Here is a 14,798-nt window from a genome sequence, read left to right on the forward strand (position 1 = left end):
GGGGGGAAGGCTGAATTCAATATTATAACATGGGATATGGCAAAAGTAGACTGGGAACAGTTCCTTGACATTTAATTAGGAATATAAACTTTCTGGAAATGACTGAAACTCCGGAAAAAAAAAATGGAGTTCTATACTTCGCAGTTCGACTTCTTTCTGAAGATAGTTTGAGTAAAGCAATCGGGATATCTTTCTAATTTCATCAACTTCTTCACAAAATAAATGATCATCTCTGGGTTCTCCACAGGAAGTGAAGCATTGTCTGTGGAGAACCCAGAGATGCTCATTTACTTTAACCACTGTAATACAAAATAAATAAATATTGCATGTTTTGTGAAGAAGGTGATGAAATTAGAAAGATATCAAATGGACTTCATAATTGATGAGTTCGTCCAAACTCTCAAAACTAATATTGGAATGAATAGTTTAAATATACCATTAATATGAAGTGATAACTATCTTTATCTGTCTTCCAACAGCCTGAAGAAAAAGCCAAATTTGATGGAATTTTTGAAAGCTTGTCTCCAATAAATGGTCTTTTATCAGGTGACAAGGTCAAACCAGTGTTGATAAACTCAAACCTCCCTCTTGATGTCTTGGGAAGGGTGAGCAGTGTGCATTTTATATATTAGCAATATATTTTTTAAAGTGTTTATGTGGTCTTCAGATTGCTTCTGTTAAATTAAATACAGTACAATTCTGATTATGTAAAATTGGATTCTCAAAAATCCTCATTTATCCAAAAATTTTTAAAATTTTCGGAGCTGAACTGACTGGGGACGTCGAGCTCCTGGCAGCAGTGGGGACGTTGGGCTCCCGGGCAGGAGTATGTACCTCAGGCTCACAGCACGAATAGGGCCTCGGTGGGGGTGGTGTCAGTGATCGGTAGCGACCAAATTTTTTTTTGGTGGGAATTAACCATTAATTGTTAAAAAGCCTTCCCTTGTTTGTTGTTGTTTAAACACTGTTACAAGTGATTTGCTGTTGCTACTGGGCTGTTTTTAAACAATGACCAGTTCTCCGAAAGAACCGTTTATCCGACATAGGCCAGGTTCCAACCACTTTGGATAATCGGTGTTGTGCTGTACTTGAAAATTAAGCTGTTAAAATCAACATATTATTCCAAGAGTGGTTATTAAATCCAGAACTGTTTTGTCAACCAATAACACAGCCGTCTTCACAAGGAAGCCGAGGTGGACACAAACCGATGGATGAAATCCCATTTAAACAGAAAATGCTGGACATACTCAGCACATAAAGCAGCATCTGTGAAGTGTAATCCAGAGATGATATTTTAGGATGATGACTGAAATATTAACTCTGTTCCTCTCTCCATAGGTGCTGTGTGATTGGCAAAGTCACTTCAGCATTGTCTGTTTTTACTTCAGATTTCTAGCATCTGCAGTCTTTCTTTTAGATTATCTAATTTCTAATGTATCATTTTAGCCATTGACGATGGAGCTTAATTTCTGTACTTAGTTGTTCTGAACATCTTTTTGGAAGAAATGACGCTGATTGCTCTGGATTAAAATGCACCTTGATTCTTAAAAATAATTCTAATTTTTCAAAAGTAAAAACTTTGGACTATAAAATTTTGTTATATGCTTCTTGTTTAGAAAGTTATACAATTTTTTTGCTTACAACATAAGAAATAGGAGCAGGGATAGGCCATCTGGCCTATTGAGCGTGCTCCATTCAATAAGATCATGGCTGATCTGATCATTGACTCAACTCCACCGACCTCCCTTTTCCCCATATCCCTTAATTCATTTTTTATGTAAAAATCTATCTAATTGAAACTTAAATATATTTAATGAAGTAGCCTCAACCGGTTCCCAGGTTAGAGAATTCGGCAGATTCATTACTCTCTGGGAAAAACAGTTTTTACTTACCTCCATTGTAAATCTACTCCCCTGAATCTTGAGGCTGTGTCTTCTAGTTCTGGTCTTGCCCACCAGTGAAAACAATTTTCCTGCCTCTATCTTATCTATCCCTTTCATAATTTTATGTTTCTATAAGATCTCCTCTCATTCTTCTGAATTCAAGTGAGTATAATTCCAGACGATTTAATCTCTCCTTGTAGGTCAACTGCCTCATCTACAGGATCAACCTGGTGAACCTCTGGACTGTCTCCAAGTCCAATATATCCTTCCTCAAGTATGGAGACCAGAACTGCACACAGTTCTCCCGGTACAGCCTCACCAGTACCTTGTATAGTTGCGCATGATCTCCCTACTCTTGAATTCAATTCCTCTAGTGATGAAGGCCAATATTCCATTTTCCTTCTTAATAACCTGTTGTTCCTGCAACCCAATATTTTGCGATTGACGCACAAGAACTCCCAAGTCCTTCTTCACTACAGCATGCTGCAGTCTTTCAATATTAAAATAATAATCTGCTCTTCTATTTTTCCTACCAAAGTGGATGACCTTGCATTTATTAACATTGTTCTCCATCTGCCAGACCTTTGCCCCTCACCTACCTTAACTATACACTTCTGCAGCCTCTCCACATCCTCTGTACAATTTGCTTTTCCACTCAATATAGTATCATCTACAAACTAGGCTTCACTACACTCTGTCCACTCTTCCAAATCATCATTGTAAATGGTGAACACCTGTGGGCCCAGCACTGACCCCTGTGGCTCCCCACTTACCACTGCCTTCCAATCAGAAAAACACCCATTTATCCTGACTCTCTGCCTTCTACCAGTTAACAAATCCTCAATTCATGCCAATATACTTCCCTTGACTCCATTCATCTGTATCTTATTGTACGGCACCTTATCAAACACCTTCTGGAAATCCAAATATACAACATCAACCTGTTCCCCTCTATCTACCGCACCCATTATATCCTCAAAGAACTCCAGCAAGTTTGTCAAACAAGACCTGTCCTTTTTGAATCCATGCTGCGTTTGCCTGATGGAACCCTTTCGTTCTAAATGTCTCACTATTTCATCCTTAATGACAGCTTCAAGCATTTTCCTGACTACGGATGTTAAGCTAGTTACCCGTCGCTGCCTACATCCCTTTTTAAAAAGTGGTGTGACATTTTCTGTCTTCCAGTTTGCTGGGACCTGTTGTTAAATGACTACCAACACATTGATTATAACTCCCGCCATTTCCCTCAGTACCCTGAGATATATCCCATCAGGACCAGGGGATTTGTCTGCTTTCAGTCCCATTAGTTTGCTCATAACTATATCTTTTGTAACAATTAAAATTATTTCGCATCTCTATCACCACCCTTTGGCATGCTGGACATGTCTTCCACCGTAAAGACTGACACAAAATATTTGTTTAATGCCGGGTCATTTCCTCATTACTCAATATCAATCTCCCTTTCTCATCTTCCAAGGGTCTTCTATTGACTCTAGCCACCTTTTTCCATTCTTCCGTTTTATATATTTATAACATTTTTTGCTATGTGTTTTTATATTTTGTGCTAATTTACCTTCATAACCCTTCTTCCCTTTCCTTATTTCCCATTTAGTTGTCTTTTAAAGTTTTCCCAATCCTTCAGTTTCTCGTTACTCTTGGCTACTTGTACGCATGAGCTTTTAATTTTATACTTTCCTTTATTTCCTGAGTTAACCAAGGCTGACTCTTCCCTCTCTTACTGCCCTTATTTTTAACGGGAATGTAATTTTGTTGAACACTGTGAAAAATTTCTTTGAAAGTCTTCCACTGTTCCTCAACTGCTCTCCCAACTAGTCTGTGCTCCCAGTCCACACTGACTAATTCCTCCTTCATCCTGTTGCAGTCGCAAGCCGGCACTCTGGGTGGAGAGCGCAACCAAAGGCCAGGAGCCTGGCTCCAAAAGCGGAAGCCTTCGTGAAGGCCAAGGAAGCCCTGGCAGATGCCGGTCTCCTGGTACACCTCAGGTCAGACGCTCCAACGGCCCTGACGGTGGATGCCTCAGGAACGGCGATCGGCAAAGTTCTGGAATAGCAGGTCAAAGGAAGTTGGTGGCCGCTGGCTTACTTCAGCAAACATCTGCGTCCCCCAGAACTGAAGTACAGTGCTTTCGACAGAGAGCTACTGTACTTAGCCATCTGCCACTTCAGGTACTTCCTAGAGGGAAAGTCCTTCACAGCTTCCACAGATCACAGGCCCCTGACTTTCGCCTTGGCTAAGATCTCGGACCCCTGGTCAGCCCACCAGCAATGATACCAGTCTTGCATCTTGGAGTACACCACAGATGTAAGGCACGTCTCCGGCAAGGACAACATGGTGGCCGACGCACTGTCCAGGCAAAGTATCCACGCGCTATCAAGGGGAGTGGACTTCATGGCACTGGCAGAGGCGCAGCAGAAGGATGAGGAGATGCCCCAATACAGGTCTGCAGCTCCAGGACATCCCAGTCGGCACAGGTAACACCACCCTCCTGTGCGATGTGGCCACCGATCAGGTCAGACTCATGGCTCCGGTGGCTTGGAGATGACAGGTTTTTGACTCCATACAAGGTTGGGTCACCTATCCACCAGGACTACAGTCGGCCATCTGGTGGCCAGTAAATATGAGTGGCATGGATTGCAGAAACAGGTCAGTGGGTGGGCGAAGGCATGGCCAGAGTGCCAAACAACCAAGGTACAGCAGCACACCAAGACCTCATCTCAGCACTCCGAGCCCGCAGAATGAAGGTTTGACCACATCCACGTGGACATAGTAGGACCCTTGCTTATATCCCAGAGTTTCTGCTATCTGTTCACAATGGTCAACTGCTTCACCAGGTGGCCAGAAGCAGTCCTGCTGGCAGACACATCCACAACCTTGTGTGCCAGGGCCCTCATCTTGTCCTGGGTGGCACGGTTCAGGTTACCGTCCCACATCACATCCGACAGAGGGGCCCAGTTCACCTCCAGCCTGTGGTCTGACTTCGCCAGCCTGTGGGATGCCTAGCTTACCACTCACAGTCCAATGGGTTGGTGGAGCGCTTCCACAGGCATCTCAAAACCGCGCTCATCACCAGACTCCAAGGACCCAACTGGGTAGACGAGTTACCATGGGTACTGTTGGGCATCCACATGGCACCCATGGAGGACCTCAACACCTCTTCAGCCGACCTCATCTATGGGACTCCACTGGTGGTCCCGAGAGAATTCGTGCCAATAGACAATAGACAATAGGAACTGGAGTAGGCCCTTCGGCCCGTTGAGCCAGCACCGCCATTTTACAGATCATGGCTGATCACTACCATCAGTACCCCTTTCCAGGCGGACAGCAGGATGACTCTGCAGCATTCCTCAGCAGGCTAAGGGAAAGAGTCGTCAACCTGGCCCCAATTCCACCTTCCAGGCATGGACATGCGAGCACCAACATACCCAAAGACCTGCAGGACTGTATGTCTTCATTTGCAGGGATCCACATCGTCCACCACTTCAGAGGCCATAAAGGGCCCGTCTGGGTCATCAACAACAACAAGGCCACGCTTGAGCTGGAGGTTGAAAGCAAGATGGAGATCTTCACCACAGACAGGCTGAAGCCAGCACACTTGGACCCGGAGTGCCCAGTCGAGACACCAGCACCATGCCGAAGAGGCAGGCCACCGAAGGCTTCAGAGACTTTGCCTCAGGGCACCAAGGACAATAACCAGGAACATACCGCCGGTTCTTGGGGGGGGAGGGTCATGCGGCAGCTCACTGCCGGAGCGATTGAGCCGGCGCTCTGGGCGGCGAGCGCAACCAAAGGCCAGCAGCCCGCGCAGTGGCACTGGCCCCAACAAGTGAACCAGCGGGTGAACGGCAAGGGCAGCTTAAAGGCCAGCGACCCCAAAATGGCGCTGGCCTTGCTGCGCAACCAACAGAGACAGCACTTGGAGAAGAAGGGCATTGTTATGCAGAAAAGTACCCACGTGTGGGAAACCCGCTTTTGTTATGCAGGTTGTGACGTCAGCCAAGGGGGGGGGGCCAGACCGGGAACAGTATAAAAGTCGGATCTGAGCCCTAATAAAACTCAGTGCTTAACCTGACTACACTAAGTGTGTGTGTCTTCTTTCGAGTAGCGTGAGGCTGCACAAGCTTATTTTATGTTAAATAAAATCCCAATTTAAGATTCAAACTTCTTTTATTGTCATGCAAGAAAACAGAAAATGTAATATTATAAGAAATTTCCTTTAGGCCATAAGGCAGAAAAAGAGTCACCATTTGTATTGCCTGGTGCCCCTTACAGTAAGAGGAAGAGAAGCAAAAGGGAGTCCCTTTAGAATCATTGATGTATTTGCTTCCAGTGCTCCTGCAGCTTCTGCCTCTGCACAGACCTTTGTTCTATCCATTGATAACCCATGCTCCAGATCAAAACCTCTGATACGATCATGAAGCCTTCAGCGCCCTCTTGAATCTCGGTTCTGATACTGGGTTCCAATACCAAGTTCCCATGAGCCAGTCTCCAGCCTGTGTGGATTTTTCCACCCAAGTCACCAACAACCCACAGCCTGAATGGGTCCTTCAGATGCTGAGACCTTGCTGGTCTGCTGCCGTTATCACTGTCCTGCAGGGCTGTTTCCTATGCTTCTCCTTCTTGCTGCTCCTCCGGAATCTGCAACCCCTCCATGCTGCTACCAGTGCAGGCACCACCATCTTGGGCACAAACCCTGCGGTCAGTATGGTCCATCAAAACTGCATGCAAGATGATGTTGTAATACTCTTGCATTGCTTTAACCCATCTCAACCATTCATAATCTCAAAGGGCATATTTAACTTGTTTGAGTGGCACATAATAAACAAATATTTGCTCAATATTTCTTCAAAAGCATATTGGGAATGTTGGTTACGGTGTGTGTTAGGAGGACATGGGCTTCAATTTTAATTCTGTCCTTCCAGCCTTTATTTAAGATTAGTATTATTCATAAAAATTCCCCTTTCCACATTACTGAGGTTTATCTGGTGAACAACGGCTTCCATCTTTTCAGATTCAATGTTATAGCAAAAGAATAATTCCCCAAATTCTTCCTATTTTTGCAGTGAGAATATCATAGGTCATTTATGAAATCAAAAGTAATTATTTGAGTGATATCCAGTCAGAGGAAAATATTTATATTTACAAATATGATTGTGCTACTTTCCTCATTGGCAGCATTTGAATATGAAGGAGAAATGTCTGAAGTCCCATTATATGTTGAACAGTTTCACGAACATATCATCCATTTATTGTTGTTCATCCTTTGTAGTCGAAGATAACTTCAAAGTTAAATGGGAGATTGGCGGCTGTGGGTTCAGAAGTGACTGGTGATGCCAATCCGGGCCCTGAAGGCTCGCCCACATGTGGGACACAAGTGGGTGGGAGCTGTCGTGGCAGTGGACGCTGCTCGGGCCTTGTGCACAGCACACTTCCATTGCACCTTGGTAATGCGCCCGACTTCAGATGCACGGGCTCCTGTGGTGATCTTGCTGCGCCAAGCTGGACGGACGAGGGCAAGCGTCGTCCAATTATGAATTAATTGAGAGCACATCAGAGCACCACAGGAAGAAACTCATTCTGATCTTTTGATTTTCTGAAATTTCTGATTGTGATTACTCGTGCAACTTAGAACAAATGACCATCACAAAACTATCTGCGGTAAAAAGCTCACAGCTGCTTTGACCAAGCGCATGGCTTCTTCATAAAATTCTCTTTGAGTGACCAATAATTTGGGACAAGGTTTAACATGATTCTACTTGCATTATGGACAAACCTGAATGAAGTATTGAGATAGAGGAAAAAGGCTTTCTGGCCAGCAGAATGACCTGATGGAATTTGTAATGTTGTATGGTTGTTACTTTAAATTTTGTCCTATTTTGTGCATTATATTAGATTTATCTGAACAGAATTGAATTCAGGGGTAATATTTAGAGCTTGAGGCATCTTAGACCAAATGAAAAACTAGTTGGGTAGGTAGGGTTTTTGTGCACAAATATGATGGAAGTATCCAATGTTTAATTGAGTGCTTTAATCATGATCTTATTCTGAATCATGATTTATTTCAAACAAAGGGCTGAAATATTAGCGATTTTTCCAGAGATTCTGTTTCCAATAATTTTTTTTTGGATTTCTAGTATCTGCATTTTTAAAAAAAAGTCTACCTATCCTTTTGCTGTGTTATGGTTAAGGTATAAGTTTGATTTCTTCACATCAATTTTCTTTCTTATTTTAATCTGAATCAGGTTTGGGACCTTAGTGATGTTGATAAGGACGGCCACCTGGACAGGGATGAGTTTGCTGTGGTAAGTCTTGTAGAATTTGTGAGCTCACAAGGAGTGTCTCTTGCTGGCAAGATTTAAACAGGGCATTAAAATATTAATTTGAAACCACTTTAAAGGAACAAACCTGAACAACAAAAAGCCACTTCTGGAAGTTATTTTAATCTCTTTACTTTTTGTTTCATTGTTTTTGTTGAACACCAGCCTGTCAGCTTATTGTGCCTTAACCCTTTGGACTCCAGCCATTGTTAACCTTTCATAATACTTCGGACTGGGTCCATGGGTAAACTACAGTATGAACCAGCTGGTGGATGTATACAAAACCAGACCCGGAATATTGAGACACAGTATATGTGCTTGTTGGTAGTCCCTGAAAACTGGGACAGAGTACAAATTGTTAAAATTTGATCTAAATTGTATACCAAGGTGCTAGACACTTCGATAACATAACAATAATTATTAAGGGGGGGGGGGGAGAATGGGCATATTTTTAAAAAATGTTGCTATCTCTCATCTCCAAAAGTGTAATGATCAGATTAGAAATGTACTAATGGACACATACAGGTAGAAACAAATGCAATAATTAATAGGTGTGTTCAGATTGTAAATGTGGAACTGATTTTATCGCCAAACTCTAGACAGACTGTCTGTTCCTCTGTTATATTTGTAGGCAATGCATCTTGTTTACCGAGCTTTGGAGAAGGAACCAGTTCCCCCAACTCTACCATCTGCACTTCTGCCACCATCCAAGAGGAAAAAACAAGGGCCATCACTTGTTGGTTCTGTGCCAGTTTTACCTGCCAGTCCTCCACCTAAAGATAGTCTGCGATCCACTCCATCACATGGCAGTATTAACAGCTTAAATAGTGCAGGGAGCATCTCGCCAAAGCATATCAAGCAGGTGACTGATAAGAATAATTGCATCTTGATGAGGTAATCTGTATTATAACATTTTATTGACTGGTGAGAGAATTATGTAGTCTGGGGCTTCTGCAGGACTTTGTAAAAGCAGCTCTGTGATTTGTCTGTCTTTTACTATACCATAATGGTCTGATTAAAATCAGAAACATTTGTTTAGAAGTTTGATGTCTGCTTGATTCCTACTACAATGTGAAGAAGAACAGGATTAGCCCATTTTAATCCCTTGCTCTATATTTTAGAGGGATCATCTATGTTATGTAGGACTAGGTGCAATAAAGGATATTAACATCTAGTCCTACATAACATACCAGTTACTTCATATCCACAAGTATCAATTTCGTTATCAATTTTTTTAACCTTACATTTAAAATGATCAATTTAGCTTCAAGCTGTTAATGGAGAATAATTTCAGTTCCATCACCTAATATTTCCATAATTCGTCTTGAAGTTAGACCTGGCTCTGATTTTTGGCCTATGTCACTTGTTGTAGTCTGCGGAGTCAGTGGAAGTACCCTTCTTGAAATATCTTGTTTTCCTTGGTGCTTTGAATATTGAAATCCAATCAGAACATAAGCTTAGTTTCAGTAACTTCTCGTAATTCAACTCTTGGGAATTCAGAATGCACTCTCTCCATAGCTAATTAGTCTACCCAGAAGTCTGGTATCTTACACTTGCAATGCTCAAGGTGTGAACTAACCAAGGCTACATATCATTGTAAAATAATTTTTCATGTATTCAGGTTTTCTGGATTTAAAGGTCAGCTATTGGTCATTATTTTCAGCCACTGTTTTAAAAAATTTAAGAATAAATGTACATTGAACTCCAAATTCGTGAAGGCCCCACCATTTCTGGTATTTAACCATTTAAAGAAACATGGAATACTGCAGCACAGAAACAGGCTTTTTGGCCCTTCTAGTCTGTGCCAAACTATTATTCTGCCTAGTTCCACTGACCTGCACCCAGACACTGTCCCTCCAAGCCTATGTACATCATGGTAGCAGGCTCTTTTGGTCCATGAGTAGTGACTCCCAATTACATCCAATTGACCTAAAACCCCAATACATTTTGAAGGGTGGGAGGAAACCTACACAGACACAAGGACAATGTACAAACTCCTTACAGACAGCACTGGATTCGAACCCCTGTTGCTGGCACTGTAACAGCATTGAGCAAACTATTACACTAATGTCAACATTGAGCCTGCATTAACCAATTCATCTGGCAACTTGTTCTGCAATCCCACCATACTCTGCATGATGACGTTTCCCCTAATATTCCGTTTAAACTTTCCCCCTTTCACTCTTAACCCATATCCTCTAGTTTTTAATCTCACCTAACCTCAGTGGAAAAAGCCTGCTTGCATTTACCCCTCATAACTTTGTATACCTTTGTGAAATCTCCCCTCGTTCTTCTGCACTCCAGGGAATAAAATTTTAACCTGTTTAACCTTTTCCTGTAACTCAGTTCTTTAAGACCCGGCAACATCCTTGTAAATCTCCTCTGCACTCTTATTGATATCTTTCCTGTAGTTACGTGACCAAAACTGCACACAATGCTTCAAGTTTGGCCGCACCAATCTCTTGTACAACTTCACCATAACATCTCCAGTACTCCATACTTTGATTTTTGAAAGCCAAAGCTCTCTTTATGACCCTATCTACCTGTGACACCACTTTCATCGAATTAAGTATCTCTAATCCCAGATCCCTGTTTTACTGCACTCCTCAGTGCACTACTCTTTACCATGTATGTTCAACCATGGCTCTTCCTCCCAAAGTACAGCACTTCACACTTGTTCACATTAAATTTCATCTGCCATTTTATAGCCCATTTTTCCAGCTGGTACTGATCCCATTGAAAGCCTTCCTCACTGTCCACTACACCTCTAATCTTTGTGTCATCTGCAAACTTGTTGGTCCAGTTTACCATTGTTGATATTGGATGATAAACAGCAATGGACCCAGGACCAATCCCTGGACCAGACTCCAGTTAGATAGGCAATCATTTGCCACTTTTTGTCTTCCCCTGCAAAGCCAATATCTAATCTAATTTACTGCCTTATCCCAAATACCAAGCATCTGAACTTCTTGACCAACCTCCCAAATGGGACCTCATTAAAGGCTTTAAGTCCATATAGACAACTCCCTTCAATCTTTTTAGGGTCTAAAATGGATAATCTTGAAAATGAATATAAAAAAAGAGGAGCAGGAGGAAGCCAATCACTCCCTAAAGGCTACTCCACCATTCAATATTTCACTATTTAATGGCCTCAGTATCTCCTTTCTTCCCTCACCCCATTCCTCTTGACTGCCTTGTAGTTTTAACATCTGTCAACTCCCCTTCAATATATTCAATGACTCCCATCATCTGCGACAGGGTCATTTCACAGTAGATAGTGTAGAATGTCCCCTTCCCTGGGGTTGGACTTCTACATGCTGTTTCAACAAACCCTTTTGGATGCACCTAAAAATTCTGCCCTACCTAAGCTGTTGGCACCAAGAATATCCTAGTCAACATTGGGGAAATAAAGCCCCACATTACAACAACCTTGTTGCTTTTACATATCTGTCCATAAACCTGTTCTTCTATCTTTCGGAGGCTATTGGCAGGTGTATAGTATAACCCTGTCAGAGTGATTGCACCATTTTTATTTCTAATCACTACGCATATTACCTCAGTAGATGAGCTTCCTGTACATCCTTTGAGAGCAGCTGTGGCCCTCTCTCTAATTGTAATGCAACCCCTCCACTTAGAACACGACAGCACAGTACGGGCCCTTTGGCCTGATATTGTGTCGATCTGTATAACCCCCTCTCGATCCCACCTAAGCATCGAAACCCAGGAACAGGAACATTTAACTGCAATTCCTGTCCCTTTTGCAACCAAGCCTTTGCAATGTTCACAATATTATAATTTCATGTATTGATCCAGGCTCTATTTGTCTGCCTTACACATATACTCCTTGCATTCAAATAAATACCAACCGATGAGTTACAGTGTTCATTTTCCCTTCCTTCCTGTCTGTCCTTTGAGACTTCCTTGCAATAGCATCCATCATCCCCTCAACCCTTCCCTTTGCTGTTCTGCTGATCTGGTTTCCACCCTCCTCCACTCTAGTTTAAACCCTCTTACGTAGCACTAGTGAACATCCCAGTGAAGATATTGGTTCCCCTCCAGTTTAAGGTGTAACCCATTCCTCCTGTGGTGGAAGAGACCTCTGTGCTCCATATATCTGAAGCCCACCAACCTGAAACCAGCTCCTTACCCACTTGTTTATGTATTTTTTCTTCTGTGGATAATTTCATATTGTACCACATTATACTCCATCTACCTTCTCATCCAATCACTAACTAATTGGTATGCTTTTTCAGGTTCTCTGGTTCCTACTTAGAACTTGTTTACTGCCTGTCTTTCTATCCACAGCAAATATATTCCGTGGAAATAGGCCTCTGGCCCACCGTCCATGCTATCCATCAAACACCTATTTGCACTAATCCCTTTTTATTCTTCCAACATTTCTATCAATCCCCACCAGATTTTTCCACTCATTTACATACTAGGGGCCATTTATAGTGACTAATTAATATAACAACCCTCACATGATTGGAATGTGGAAGGAAAACAGAGCACCTCCTTGAACCTCAGTATATCAGTGACAAAATGTGCAAACCACACACAGACAGCACAGGATTGAACTTGGGTCATGTGCAACTGTATGCTGTCTCTTCATGCACGTCATTAATATAAATTATACCCTAGCAACGATTACTTTAGTATCCCACTACTTACTGATTGCCAATCTGAGAGTGTCCCATTTACTGCAACATTTAATCACTCACCTAACTATACCTAACACCTGTCATTTTTCTCTTGCATGATTGTCTGATTTTTATTGCCTAATTTCAGTCACTTATTGATAAATAGAGTGTCCAATTATGCAAACTTATTCATCACATTTCATCAATCAACAAACAGTCTGCTGGAGGAACACAGCAGGTCAAGTAGTATAATGGGAAAGAAAGAATTGTTGACATTTTGGAGCAGAACCCTTTATCAAGATGAATTATTTTAATTTTTTCTTCACGTTTCTTTATTCTTTTTCTCTCACTGATGCTGCTTGACCTGCTGAGTTCCTTTTAGATTGTTTGTGGCTCCAGATTCCTTGTAAGTCACCGTCAATTTAATTACTTGACTATTAATGCTTTTATTTAACTCCTGTTACTCGGCCAGATGCCTAGCCAGGCTTCATTTCCATGAGCTTCAACTTTTCCTTGCCAATCTCCTGTGAGGGATATTAAATTAAATATTATCTGGAAATATATATAAATAACTTGGGCTTCCATCTGACCTCTACTTTAGGCAGGCACACTGATCGAGGATGACGCCCTCCACTCCAGTTTTGTGGGATTAAAATATAACCAATGTAGAAACTGTAGATGGAGCAAATTGATGGGGTGGGCATTTTCTGAGGGGTTAATTCCTTCAGTCGTTTATGTAGGTTTTTTTTTACGTGCTGCTGAAGCATGACCTCAGCCAATTAGGCTCATCAAGCATCTGTTATAGAACCTTGTGGGCTGTGTTTGATCAGCTGAAAAATTTCAGAATGTTTCGTCATTCTATCTTTAAAAATTCTGAAGACATTCTCTTTGGCTTGGCTTCGCGGACGAAGATTTATGGAGGGGTATGTCCATGTCTGCTGCAGGCTCGTTGGTGACTGACAAGTCCGATGCGGGACAGGCAGGCACGGTTGCAGCAGTTGCAAGGGAACATTGGTTGGTTAGGGTTGGGTGTTGGGTTTTTCCTCCTTTGTCTTTTGTCAGTGAGGTGGGCTCTGCGGTCTTCTTCAAAGGAGGTTGCTGCCCGCCGAACTGTGAGGCGCCAAGATGCACGGTCGGAGGCGATATCAGCCCACTGGTGGTGGTCAATGTGGCAGGCACCAAGAGATTTCTTTAAGCAGTCCTGGTACCTCTTCTTTGGTGCACCTCTGTCTCGGTGGCCAGTGGGGAGCTTGCCATAGAACATGATCTTGGGAAGGCGATGGTCCTCCATTCTGGAGATGTGACCCACCCAGCGCAGTTGGGTCTTCAGCAGCATGGATTCGATGCTGTCGGCCTCTGCCATCTTGAGTACTTCGATGTTGGTGATGAAGTCATTCCAATTAATGTTGAGGATGGAGTGGAGACGGCGCTGATGGAAGCGTTCTAGGAGCCATAGGTGATGCCGGAAGAGGACCCATGATTCGGAGCCGAACAGGAGCGTGGGTATAACAACGGCTTTGTACACGCTGATCTTTGTGTGTTTCTTCAGGTGGTTGTTTTTCCAGACTCTTTTGTGTAGTCTTCCAAAGGTGCTATTTGCCTTGGCGAGTCTGTTGTCTATCTCTTTGTCGATCCTTGCATCAGATGAAATGGTGCAGCCGAGGTAGGTAAACTGGTTGACACTGGGGGGACACTGGGGGACAAGAGCAACTTGTCCATGAACTACTCTTTGCAGACGATGCCACTTTAGTTGCCCATTCAGTGCCAGCTCTCCAGCGCATGATGTCCTGTTTTGCGGAAACTGCCAAAATGTTTGGCCTGGAAGTCAGCCTGAAGAAAACTGAGGTCCTCCATCAGTCAGCTCCCCACCATGACCACCAGCCCCCCGCCACATCTCCATCGGGCACACAGAACTCAAAACGGTCAACCAGTTTACTGAA

The 14,798-nt window shown here is 42.9% G+C and overlaps 1 protein-coding gene across 9 annotated transcripts in view; it reads left to right on the forward strand.

The window, feature by feature from the left end:
- eps15l1a (epidermal growth factor receptor pathway substrate 15-like 1a) overlaps positions 1–14,798 on the forward strand; it is a 375,808-nt gene that overhangs the window by 71,525 nt on the left and 289,485 nt on the right. For all 9 annotated transcript variants that reach the window (XM_069928475.1, XM_069928480.1, XM_069928481.1 and 6 more), the window contains 3 exons: positions 480–605; positions 8,144–8,203; positions 8,850–9,080. In XM_069928475.1, the coding sequence (XP_069784576.1) occupies positions 480–605; positions 8,144–8,203; positions 8,850–9,080 (417 nt within the window). The remainder of the gene's footprint in view (positions 1–479; positions 606–8,143; positions 8,204–8,849; positions 9,081–14,798) is intronic.

The sequence above is a fragment of the Narcine bancroftii genome, chromosome 3 (genome assembly GCF_036971445.1).
Source record: "Narcine bancroftii isolate sNarBan1 chromosome 3, sNarBan1.hap1, whole genome shotgun sequence".
Taxonomy (NCBI): domain Eukaryota; kingdom Metazoa; phylum Chordata; class Chondrichthyes; order Torpediniformes; family Narcinidae; genus Narcine; species Narcine bancroftii.